This window comes from Oncorhynchus clarkii, chromosome 29, assembly GCF_045791955.1.
Source record: "Oncorhynchus clarkii lewisi isolate Uvic-CL-2024 chromosome 29, UVic_Ocla_1.0, whole genome shotgun sequence".
Classification (NCBI taxonomy): Eukaryota; Metazoa; Chordata; class Actinopteri; order Salmoniformes; family Salmonidae; genus Oncorhynchus; species Oncorhynchus clarkii.
Genome location: NC_092175.1, coordinates 5,299,657 through 5,311,856, shown reverse-complemented (window position 1 = coordinate 5,311,856; position 12,200 = coordinate 5,299,657). Strand labels below are relative to the sequence as shown.

The window sequence follows — 12,200 nt, the reverse complement described above, 5'->3', positions numbered from 1 at the left end:
TGAGTGTGTAAAGCCTAGGAGCATCGCTAGCATCAGTGCTGCACTGATGATCTAAACAGCTGTTTCTGTTATGTTAAAGTAACTGTCCAGTGTTTCCAGATTTCTATGACCTATGACCTATGGTTATTTACAATATGATTGAAATAGTTTTCCTTCCAAAAGCAGCATTTAGGTGTTTGAAGGGTGTGGGCGAACTGCGTAACCCTAACAACAGAATGGTGTAGGCATATACACGCCATTAAAAATATTCACGCGAGTAGACCGCTGATTGGCCAGCTCAGCCAATGAGCCAACATGACAGCATGTTCTATTAGGAAATAGCAGCTATTTTTGAAACGGTCTGTTTGAGATACAAGTTTGAGGTGGGGTTTTTGAAATGTTTTTTTTATTTTGTATTATTTATGCCTTGGCCACAAATGCGAGTATAGGATGAGTCAACAACATTATTTGGGTATGAGTTAACAGAATATTATTTTGTAGAAGATACATTTTCACTGGACAGTTACTTTAACAGAACGACTATAGGTCAAAGTCTATACTTTTAGCCAATACATGTATAATACACGTTTTATTACAGAAGGAATCTTATAGCGTGTAGGTGCGTGTGTGTGATTTCCTAGTAGGTGTACGAGTAACAGTCCAAACCTCAATGAATTGACTCGGCACAGCCCAGAATGTCGACAGACACACATGTGCACGTGTACACAGTAATGCTCAGTCTCTTTCTCTCTCACCCCCCCCCCCAGCTGGGCTCCCCCTAGGGCCAAACAGTATGTGTGCGTGTGCCAGCAACAGGTTGGCAAGGCGCCACTGGATCTGAGGTTCAGGTTCAGTCAGCCAGCTCACTGGGTTACTTAACAGGATTTGACCTAATAAAACACACACTATCACCCAGCGCACTCACTCACAACACACACACGCGCACACACTATTGTGACCTTGTGTTAATAAAAATTCAACAAGGCAGTATTCTCTAACACTCTGTCACTTGTCTTACTAGAGACTGGTGGGAATCCAGCCAAGCAGATTAAATCTAATCAAGTGAAAGAGTTGAGGCAGCCGGAGAGACTACACAACCTTCTCACTGACCCTGAGGACACACATTTACATTTTAGTCATTTAGCAGACGCTCTAATCCAAAGCGATTTAAAAGAGCAATTAGGGTTTCGTGCCTTACTCAAGGGCACATGGACAGATTTTTCACCTAGCCGGCTTAGAGATTCGAACCAGCAACCTTTCGACTATTGGCCCAATGCTATTAATCGTGATTACTTCAGGAAAAGAAACTTGGGACTACTTTACTTCGACAATAAACTGCACACAGAGCAACCGAGAGATGAAAGAAGAGATAAAAACTAGGGAACTATCCTACCATCACTCATCAGTGGGACTTGGGAAACATCACCTGAAAGCTACAGAGAAATCCTTAGGTCCAGTTCGAAAACCAATACTGTGACCTGATCCCTCGGCCCTTGCTTCTCCATCTGAGAGTGTTGTCTTAGGGGCAAGTACATAGAGACAGGGCCATGGTATGGGTTTGGAACCAGGCCGCAGCAGCAGCAGAGCTGTAGCAGAGCTAAAAAGGAAGTAGAGGATCCTGTATATTGTAGTCTAGGGGCTGTGTCCATACCTTCAGCAGTAAGATCATACAGGCGCTCTTTATACCCAGAGAGGTCTGGGGGACACAGAGAGAGACACACACATATGGGTTAGTGGAACGTACACACAAAGAGGTTGGTGACACACACACACACGCACGCACGAACACAAACACACACACATATTCTGGTGCACACCCACATATGTCTCTCAAACCCACACACAAACCCGGATATTGCCCTGTTGACATCAGCTAAAAGTGACAGCCAGTCAGTCAGCCAGTCAGACACACTACTGAAGCTCAACAATACCAGTTTGAGTCACACAGAACCAAAGGATAAGCCTTTGAAGAACCCTTTTCCGTTCCAGGTAGAACCCTGTTGAGATTCATGTAGAACCCATTACACAGAGGGTTCTACATGGAACCCAAAAGAGATCTAAAATGAGTTATCCTATGGACAGTCAAAGAACCCTTTTTCTAAGAGTGCAGAAGAGAAGTGACTGGGAGTCCAATAGGGTGGAGCACAATTGGCCCAGCGTCGTCCGGGTTTGGTCGGGGTAGGCCATCATTGTAAATAAGAATTTGTTCTTAACTGACTTGCCTAGTTAAATAAAGGTTACACACACACACGCGTGCACACGCGCACACACACACACACACACACACACACACACACACACACACACAGACCAAATAGTTATTTTGTTGGCATGTCCCCATTACCAGTAAAATATAATCAAAACCTATTTCTTTCACGTACTTGCTGTGCTGTTTTGTTGTTCATTTGTTCAGTCGTTTCATTCTCAACCAGGATTTCTCATACTATAGAATGTCGTTTGGATGCCGTGTCAAATAAGCTTGTTGACCAATCAGGACCTGAATATGACTGCACGTCACATAATAATTTAACGTGTTCATCATTTTTTTAACGTAGTTATTACACATTGATTACACTATCACTCGTATTTCATATGTCACAACGATGTATCGATACGTATGCTATGATGCTGGTAAAGTTGTCTCGCGCACCTACAGTGCTGGTCATAAAAAAAGCTAGCTAGCTCATTGATGCAAACAAAGTTCTTCCCCAAAAACATAGCAAAATGACATAATCTGTTTCAGTAGCAATAGTTAGCTAGCTAACTATATAGCTAGGTGTCATCTAAAATAACCCTAATTTATAAGACAGTTCTTATTTGATTAATGGTGGTCGGACCCATCTATGTGAAGCAGGCCACAATAAGGATAAGCCACAATAGTGGAATTTGCGGTTAGCCTTCAAAATAAAAGTATGTCATTAACAGTGATGCAAATTAATACAAATAGTAGAATTATGCCATAATTGAATAGATCATGCTAAACAAGGTTGTTATATAAAATCCACAAAAAATTATAATTTCTTAATTTGACAAAAATCTGTTATTAATCACACTGGATGTATTATACTTTAGAATTGCATTGGGGGCATACTTATTTCACTGTACAGCCTTACCTATGGATTGTGGATCAATGACATATCAGTCTATTCAATGACACCAAGAGAACATTAGCATCGTAGCTCTTATTGCGGGACTCTGAAACAACTGTGCATTGAACCCCATTCCCGAGGAAAAACAATACTGCGTGGATGTTTTGGAGTCTGATAACTCTGAGGAGGGCATTGGGAAAAATATATTGGGTATAGAGTAGACTGATACCCCAATTCATTGATCCCCAATCGTTAGGTAAAGCTGTACAGTGCAATATGAATGTCAATACACACAATAGGCTGACTGGGGAGGTGATTTCACAGTCCCGCGATAAGAACTACAAAGCTAATATTGGCGTAAACTCTTCTGTGGGTGTCACCAAGTAGACTGAAACCCCATTTCCTTGCTTCACATTCAAACCTTACCTAGCATTATCTAGTCTAAATATGGCATGAGTCCACTATTGTAACCTTCTGCATCACTTTCAAAGAGGTACTTTTATTTTGAAGACAAACCGCAAATTCCACTGTTGTGCCTAATCCTTATTGTGGCTAGCTTCACAACACATCAAATCAAATTTTACTTGTCAAATACACATGGTTAGCAGATGTTAATGTGAGTGTAGCGAAAACAACGAGTAATCTAACCTAACAATTTCACAACAACTACCTTATACACACAAGTGTAAAGGGATGAAGAATATGTACATAAAAATATATTAATGAGCGATGGTACAGAACGGCATAGGCAAGATGATATCGAGTACAGTATATACATATGAGATGAGTAATGTAGGGTATGTAAACATTATATTAAGTCGTATTGTTTAAAGTGGCTAGTGATACATTTTTTACATACATTTTTCCATTATTAAAGTGGCTGGAGTTGAGTCAGTATGTTGGCAGCAGCCACTCAATGTTAGTGGTGGTCTGATGGCAACAGTCTGATGGCCTTGAGAGAGAAGCTGTTTTTCAGTCTCTCGGTCCCTGCTTTGATGCACCTGTACTGACTTCGCCTTCTGGATGATAGCGGGGTGAACAGGCAGTGGCTCGGGTGGTTGTTGTCCTTGATGATTTTTATGGCCTTCCTGTGTCATCGGGTGGTGTAGGTGTCCTGGAGGACAGGTAGTTTGCCCCCAGTGATGCGTTGTGCAGACCTCACTACCCCCTGGAGAGCCTTACGGTTGTGGGCGAAGCAGTTGCCGTACCAGGCGGTGATACAGCCCGACAGGATGCTCTCGATTGTGCATCTGTAAAAGTTTGTGAGTGCTTTTGGTGACAAGCCGGATTTCTTCAGCCTCCTGAGGTTGAAGAGGCGCTGCTGTGCCTTCTTCACCACACTGTCTGTGTGGGTGGACCAATTCAGTTTGTCCGTGATGTGTACGCCGAGGAACTTAAAACTTACTACCCTCTCCACTATTGTCCCATCGATGTGGATAGGGGGGTGCTCCTTCTGCTGTTTCCTGAAGTCCACGATCATCTCCTTTGTTTTGTTGACGTTGAGCGTGAGGTTATTTTCCTGACACCACACTCCGAGGGCCCTCACCTCCTCCCTGTAGGCCATCTCGTCATTGTTTGTAATCAAGCCTGCCACTGTAGTGTCATCTGCAAACTTGATGATTGAGTTGGAGGCGTGCATGGCCACGCAGTCATGGGAGTACAGGAGAGGGCTCAGAACGCACCCTTGTGGGGACCTAGTGTTGAGGATCAACGGGGTGGAGATGTAGTTACCTACCCTCACCACCTGGGAGCGGCCCGTCAGGAAGTCCAGTACCCAGATGCACAGGGCGGGGTCGAGACCCAGGGTCTCGAGCTTGATAACGAGTTTGGAGGGTACTATGGTGTTAAATGCTGAGCAGTAGTCGATGAACAGCATTCTCACATAGGTATTCCTCTTGTCCAGATGGGTTAGGGCAGTGTGCAGTGGGGTTGCGATTGCATCGTCTGTGGACCTATTGGGGCAGTAGGCAAATTGGAGTGGGTCTAGGGTGTCAGGTAGGGTGGAGGTGATATGGTCCTTGAGTAGTCTCTCAAAGCACTTCATGATGACGGAAGTGAGTGCTACAGGACGGTAGTCTTTTAGCTCAGTTACCTTAGCTTTCTTGGGAACAGGAATAATGGTGGCCCTCTTGAAGCATGTTGGAACAGCAGACTGGGATAAGGATTGATTGAATATGTCTGTAAACACACCAGCCAGCTGGTCTGCGCATGCTCTGAGGACGTGGCTGGGGATGCCGTCTGGGCCTGCAGCCTTGCGAGGGTTAACACGTTTAAGTGTTTTAGTCATGTCAGCTGCAGTGAAGGAGAGTCCACAGGTTTTGGTAGCGGGCCGTGTCAGTGGCACTGTATTGTCCTCAAAGCGAGCAAAGAAGTTGTTTAGTCTGTCTGGGAGCAAGACATCCTGGTCTGCGACCGGGCTGGTTTTCCTTTTGTAATCCGTGATTGACTGCAGACCCTGCCACATACCTCGTGTCTGAGCCGTTGAATTGCGACTCTACTTTGTCTCTATACTGACGCTTTAACTTGTTTGATTGCCTTGCGGAGGGATTAGCTACACTGTTTGTAATCGGTCATGTTTCCGGTCACCTTGCCTTTGTTAAAAGCAGTGTTTTTTCAGTTTCGCGCGAATGCTGCCATCAATCCACGGTTTCTGGTTGGGGAATGTTATAATAGTTGCTGTGGTTACGACATCCCCGATGCACTTGCTAATAAACTCACTCACCGAATCAGCGTATTCGTCAATGTTGTTGTTTGACGCAATGCGGAACATAGCCCAATCCACGTGATCGACGCAATCTTGAAGCGTGGAATCAGATTGGTCGGACCAGCGTTGAACAGACCAGAGCGTGGGAGCTTCCTGTTTTAGTCTCTGTCTATAGGCAGGGAGCAACAAAATGGAGTCGTGGTCAGCTTTTAACGAACGGAGGGCGGGGGAGGGCCTTATATGCGTCACGGAAGTTAAAATAACAATGATCCAGGGTTTTACCAGCCCTGGTAGCACAATCGATATGCTGATAGAATTTAGGGAGTCTTGTTTTTAGTTTAGCCTTGTTAAAATCCCTAGCTACAATGAATGCAGCCTCAGGATATGTGGTTTCCAGTTTACATAGAGTCAAATAAAGTTAATTCAGGGCCATCGATGTGTCTGCTTGGGGGGGAATATATGCGGCTGTGATTATGATCGATGAGAATTCTCTTGGTAGATAATGCGTTCCACATTTGGTTGTGAGGAATTCTAAATCAGGTGAACAGAAGGACTTGAGTTCCTCTTCTTACCGCCCCTCTTCTTACCAGAAAGATGCTTGTTTCTGTCGGCGCGATGCGTGAAGAAACCAGCTGGCTGTACCAACTCCGATAGCGTGTCTTGAGTGAGCCATGTTTCCGTGAAGCAAAGAACGTTACAGTCTCTTATGTCCCTCTGGAATGCTACCCTTGCTCGGATTTCATCAACCTTGTTGTCAAGAGACTGGACATTGGCGAGTAGTATGCTCGGGAACGGTGCGCGACGTGCCCGTCTCCAGAGCCTGACCAGAAGACCGCTTCGTCTGCCTCTTTTACAGCGTCGTTGTCTTGGTTCGCCGGCTGGGATCCACTCCATTGTCCTGGGTGGTGGGCAAAACAGAGGATCCGCTTCAGGAAAGTCGTTTTCCTGGTCGTAATGATGGTGAGTTGACGTTGCTTTTATATTCAGTAGTTCCTCCCGACTGTATAAAATAAAACCTAAGATTACCTGGGGTACCCGGTCCGATCGAGCTTGACTAGCCAGATGAAGCTAGCTGGCTGCTTATAACGTTAGCTTTGGGCAACAGGGTTAAGTAGCTGGCTAGCTATTTATTTTCATGAACTGAAGTTCAATTTCAATAGGTGAACAACAAGTGGCTACCTTGCTAATATTTACTCACAAGGATTCCTAAATCATTGCTAAGAAAAATGAAAATGACTGCAGTTTCTACTGGTCATTGTTTTCAGGTTGGTTGTATTGGTGCTAGCTAGGTACCAGGCTAAAGCACCAGTTGCAGTTGAACAAATAATGCTTTATTACCAACCCGGTATTGTAAATACATCATTCGTGACTGGTGTTTGCTTGTTTGCAGACTTTTTTGTACAGCTTTGACAGTGCTACTGATAGTAGTGGTGGCGCTTGGCTTGCACATGCAAATTCAGAACACACAACATTGACCCAAACGGCCTTCCATAGTATGTCGTGAAGCTAATAGCAGTGACGCTATTACTGTGTAACTCTGGTAGGGCAACGTGTACCGGTGCTTGACCGGTCGGCGAAAGCCAACATCACCCACGACAGAGAACGGTTGATTGTCAAGGGCAATGAATCCCATTATCTTGGCAATAATGGATTTCGCCTTTGAGTTGTCTCGCTGAAATTTTCTTACTCTTTCAAATGACTGCTCGACTTGTTGACTGCTCGATCCACACAGCAGACATTGTGGGCTAGGTTAGGAATGCTGTGTTGCACGTGTAGTGCAACATTTTACGTGCGTCATTACGTCATCTACCTACGTTATATTGGTATGCACGTCAGCTTTGACATCGGTTTTGCACATCGGCGTTATACTAGACATCGGGCCGATACCGATGTTGGCATTTTTAGCTAATATCGGCTGATTCTGATATGTTCACCGATATATTGTGCATCCCTACTGGAGACATAACTAGATCCCATGGTTTAACAGTGCGACAATCTGACTTTGTGCCCTAAATGTGAGTGAGAATGAATGAAACAAAATGGCGGCATGCAATATTTACCCATGGAATATGCAACACTAGCACAGACACATATATAGTTTACTATACTGCTAGACGAAGCAGCATGTGTGCTATAGTACACGCTAAGGAAATTACATAGTTGGGTGACAGGCTGGTGACAGGTGGGTTAAACCATGTGGAGGGTGAGGATAGGGGTGTGGGTTAGGGTTAGATACAGTATGTAGACAGACTATATTTAAGGCCTAAAACCTGTCAGTCTCAATTACCCCTTAACCCTTCCCCTCCTCTCCTCACCCAGTTTGTCATTGGAGGTGATGATGTCAGAGGGGGGAGGGCCTGGGTCGATGGCAGCCATGATGCCCAGAGGGTCCAGCTGTGCCACGTGGTGACCCCGAATCTACAGGGGGGCAGGGGGCAAGTTCGGAAGAAGGGAGGGGACAAATTCAAATATGAAAAATAAACGAAACCGCAAAAGATAGCAGAGGGGGGGAAAGAAAAATCAAAAAGAGGTGAAAGACAAAATAAATCCAGAAAGCAAAAAAGGGAAAAAGATAAAGAATAAACGAAGGGAGAACAGAGGAAGAAGAAAGTAAGACAATCAATCAGAAAGGTTAAAAAAATGAGTAGCTTAATCAGAGTTGGCACACACACGGCAGCGAGGCGAGGCAGGCGGGCGCACGTTTCTCACCAACTTTTTTCAAGCCCACCATTACTGGGGCCTCATCAAAGTCTACAACACTGATGTCCAGAGGGTCCAGCTTGGCTATGTGGTGCCCCCGCACCTAGACACATACAGTGCAATGACACTCAGTGTGTGTGTGTGTGTGTGTGTGTGTGTGTGTGTGTGTGTGAATAATATAAGGTGCATAAGTGTGTGTGTGTATTCAAAGGAACCTCCTAAACACAGGTATTACACTCAGTGTGTCAGTGTGTGTGTGTGTGTGTACAGTACCTGGTATGCTCGTACAAGCGACTGTACAGCCAGATGGTCCTCCACCAGCTTCTCCACGTTAGGTTGCACCCCGACCATCGCCTGGGCGTTAGCCAATCCCAGAGCAGCACCACCCAGAGGAGGAGGGCTCTGATAGGCTGCGCCTGGTGGCGCCCCCGCGTTGGCATTCCGGAAGAAAATATCCCATGACTGCAGAGTGAGAGAGAGAGAGAGAAAAATAACAGAAAGAGGGCTTGGTTAGAAAACCACCAATCCAGGTATGCCAGGTATTTATTTACCAATAAATGACATGGTAAAATGGTAATTACACAGTAAAAACCTATGAATTACTTTTGCTTCTTTGGGATTAATTTAAAACCTAGCACCACTACAAGACACCATTTGGTACATGGTAGTTACCAACTGCATTGCCTAATAGTATCTATTGATCTTAGGTCGCCAAGCCAACGTTAAAGAGCAACTGACCCTAAAAAACAACTTCTCATTTAGACAACAACCTATGTGGTATCGATATGAGTCAGAAACAAAAACTCAGCAAAAAAAGAAACGTCCTCTCACTGTCAACTGTGTTTATTTTCAGCAAACTTAACATGTGTAAATATTTGTATGAACATAAGATTCAACAACTGAGACATAAACTGAACAAGTTCCACAGACATGTGACTAACAGAAATTGAATAATGTGTCCCTGAACAAGGGGGGGTTTAAAATCAAAAGTAACCGTCAGTATCTGCTGTGGCCACCAGCTGCATTAAGTACTGCAGTGCATCTCCTCCTCATGGACTACACCAGATTTGCCAGTTGTTGCTGTGAGATGTTACCCCACTTTTCCACCAAGGCACCTGCAAGTTCCCAGACATTTCACCCTCCGATCCAACAGGTCCCAGACGTGCTTGAGATCTGGGCTCTTCGCTGACCATGGCAGAACACTGACATTCCTGTTTTGCAGGAAATCACGCACAGAACGTGCAGTATGGCTGGTGGCATTGTCATGCTGGAAGGTCATGTCAGAATGAGCCTGCAGGAAGGGTAACACGTGAGGGAGGAGGATGTCTTCCCTGTAACGCACAGTGTTGAGATTGCCTGCAATGACAACAAGCTCAGTCCGATGATGCTGTGACACACCGCCCCAGACCATGACGGACCCTCCCCCTCGATCCCGCTCCAGAGTACAGGCCTCGGTGTAACGCTCATTCCATCGATGATAAACGCGAATCCAACCATCTCCCCTGGTGAGACAAAATCGCAACTCGTCAGCGAAGAGCACTTTTTGCCAGTCCTGTCTGGTCCAATGACGGTGGGTTTGAGCCCATAGGCCACGTTGTTGCCGGTGATGTCTGGTGAGGACCTGCCTTACAACAGGCCTACAAGCCCTCAGTACAGCCTCTCTCAGCCTATTGCGGATAGTCTGAGCACTGATGAAGGGATTGTGTGTTTCTGGTGTAACTCAGGCAGTTGATGTTGCCATCCTGTACCTGTTCCGCAGGTGTGATGTTCGGATGTACCGATCCTGTGCAGGTGTTGTTACACGTGGTCTGCCACTGCGAGGATGATCAGCTGTCCGTCCTGTCTCCCTATAGCGCTGTCTTAGGCGTCTCACAGTACTGACATTGCAATTTATTGCCTTGGCCACATCTGCAGTCCTCATGCCTCCTTGCAGCATGCCTAAGGCACGTTCACACAGATGAGCAGTGACCCTGGGCATCTTTCTTTTGGTGTTTTTCAGAGTCAGTAGAAAGCCCTCTTTAGTGTCCTAAGTTTTCATAATTGTGACCTTAATTGCCTACCGTCTGTAAGCTGTTAGTGTCTTAACGACCGTTCCACAGGTGCATGTTCATTAATTGTTTATGGTTCATTGAACAAGCATGGGAAAGTGTTTAAACCCTTTACAATGAACATCTGTGAAGTTATTTAGATTCTTATGAATTGTCTTTGAAAGACAGAGTCCTAAAAAAGGGACATTTATTTTTTTGCTGAGTTTATATTCTACTGTCAAATTTGACTACAAAGTAGAAATAGGATAATTTTGGTCATCAAGTCAGTCTCGTCCAAAACATTGTTTTGTAAGACTTCTGGTCGTGACTGCATCACAACACAAATGAAGGTTGGGTTTGTTTCTATCCTGCCCACAGCTGGCAGCACACAAGAAATCATCAATTTGGAAATAATCTTTGGATATCCATATTGGGCTAGTTAGGGACCTTAGGTAAATTACACAATATACATGGGACAATATGTTACAATTTCAATAGCTCAGAATTTCAAGGACTTAAAAACCTCAAATGAACTATAAATAGTTGAAATGCATATGTAGAATAGTGGAAATTCACTTCCTCTGAGGAATACAGAGAATTAGTGTAGAGGGTCTATGCCTCTAATATCTGACTCCATAATTATTTGAAGGCTATAAGCACATAATTGTATCCAGTGGGTATAGCCAAGGTTGAGAGCCAGAATATTATAAGACGCACGTGTCTAGGTTTACCGTTATGCAATTATTAAGAGGCTAAGGAACAAAGAGCTAATATTGTGCAATCAATGTCCTAGCATTAAAATATTGAGTTAACCCTCAGCTCAGAGATGCACAGTTAGAAGATTACGGTTTGTATCCATTAAAAAAATTATCTGATTTATTACAGTTACGCAATAAGAATACAGTTAACAAATGGTACATACCAGAAATCTTCACAATGAAAATAAGTCTTTAACAGCATAGAAAATTCACCACTATGACATACAAGCGTATATCAGGAGGTCGGTTTACCAATGACTCCATGATCAATGTTTAAACCCAGCTTTTATTCTTCCAAGAGCGCCAAATCCCAGTATCTCCCATAATCTAATTAACATCACTTTGCATGGCTCAAAACATTAAAACAACATTCTTGGATATAACTACTTTCTATTTAAAAAAAAACAATTAAAATAAAAATTCATAGGTCTTTATGAACTCCTGAAACAATCCAAACATGACAATTTAATTCACACAGTAACATTCATTTAGTCAATTCAAGTTCATAAATTCATAAGTCTTCACCTCTCCATTGAGATTCTACCATTCTACCAATTCCATAAATTGTGATTGTCATCATTCTGGGCTTTGGCGCCAGCAAGTCGCTCGATGCACCTTCATCACTGGCCTTCATCATCGTTCACTGTCTTTATTTTTCCACTACACATGTACAAATATTGAAAGCATTTAAAATATTTACAAAATGTTGTCTCATTTCCCTAACTAGCCCCAGAGATAGGCTATCGAAAGTCAAACCAACTTTGCCACGGTCGCACACCAGCTAGCTGAAGCTAATTGGCTAAATAATTTAGCCAACTCTGCCACCTGCGACCACACACAAAAGACACCCACATCAAACCACACCCCAAAACCAACTCACGTTTGAATACAGTCATGGCTGCTAGCATTTCTTAATGAACCAAATCTAAAATGAGGCCAAAGG

The 12,200-nt window shown here is 44.0% G+C and overlaps 1 protein-coding gene across 5 annotated transcripts in view; it reads right to left on the bottom strand.

Annotated features, from left to right (window-relative positions):
• Positions 1 to 12,200, bottom strand: part of LOC139388772 (2-oxoglutarate dehydrogenase complex component E1-like) — a 59,112-nt gene that overhangs the window by 18,174 nt on the left and 28,738 nt on the right. For 2 of the 5 annotated variants that reach the window (XM_071135685.1, XM_071135686.1), the window contains 2 exons: positions 8,746 to 8,934; positions 8,482 to 8,575 (listed from right to left, as the gene is read on the bottom strand). In XM_071135685.1, the coding sequence (XP_070991786.1) occupies positions 8,482 to 8,575; positions 8,746 to 8,934 (283 nt within the window). Of the gene's footprint in view, positions 1 to 1,630; positions 1,676 to 6,359; positions 6,682 to 8,087; positions 8,191 to 8,481; positions 8,576 to 8,745; positions 8,935 to 12,200 lie in introns of those variants that run through there. The other 3 variants (XM_071135682.1, XM_071135683.1, XM_071135687.1) reach the window with 3 other exon arrangements.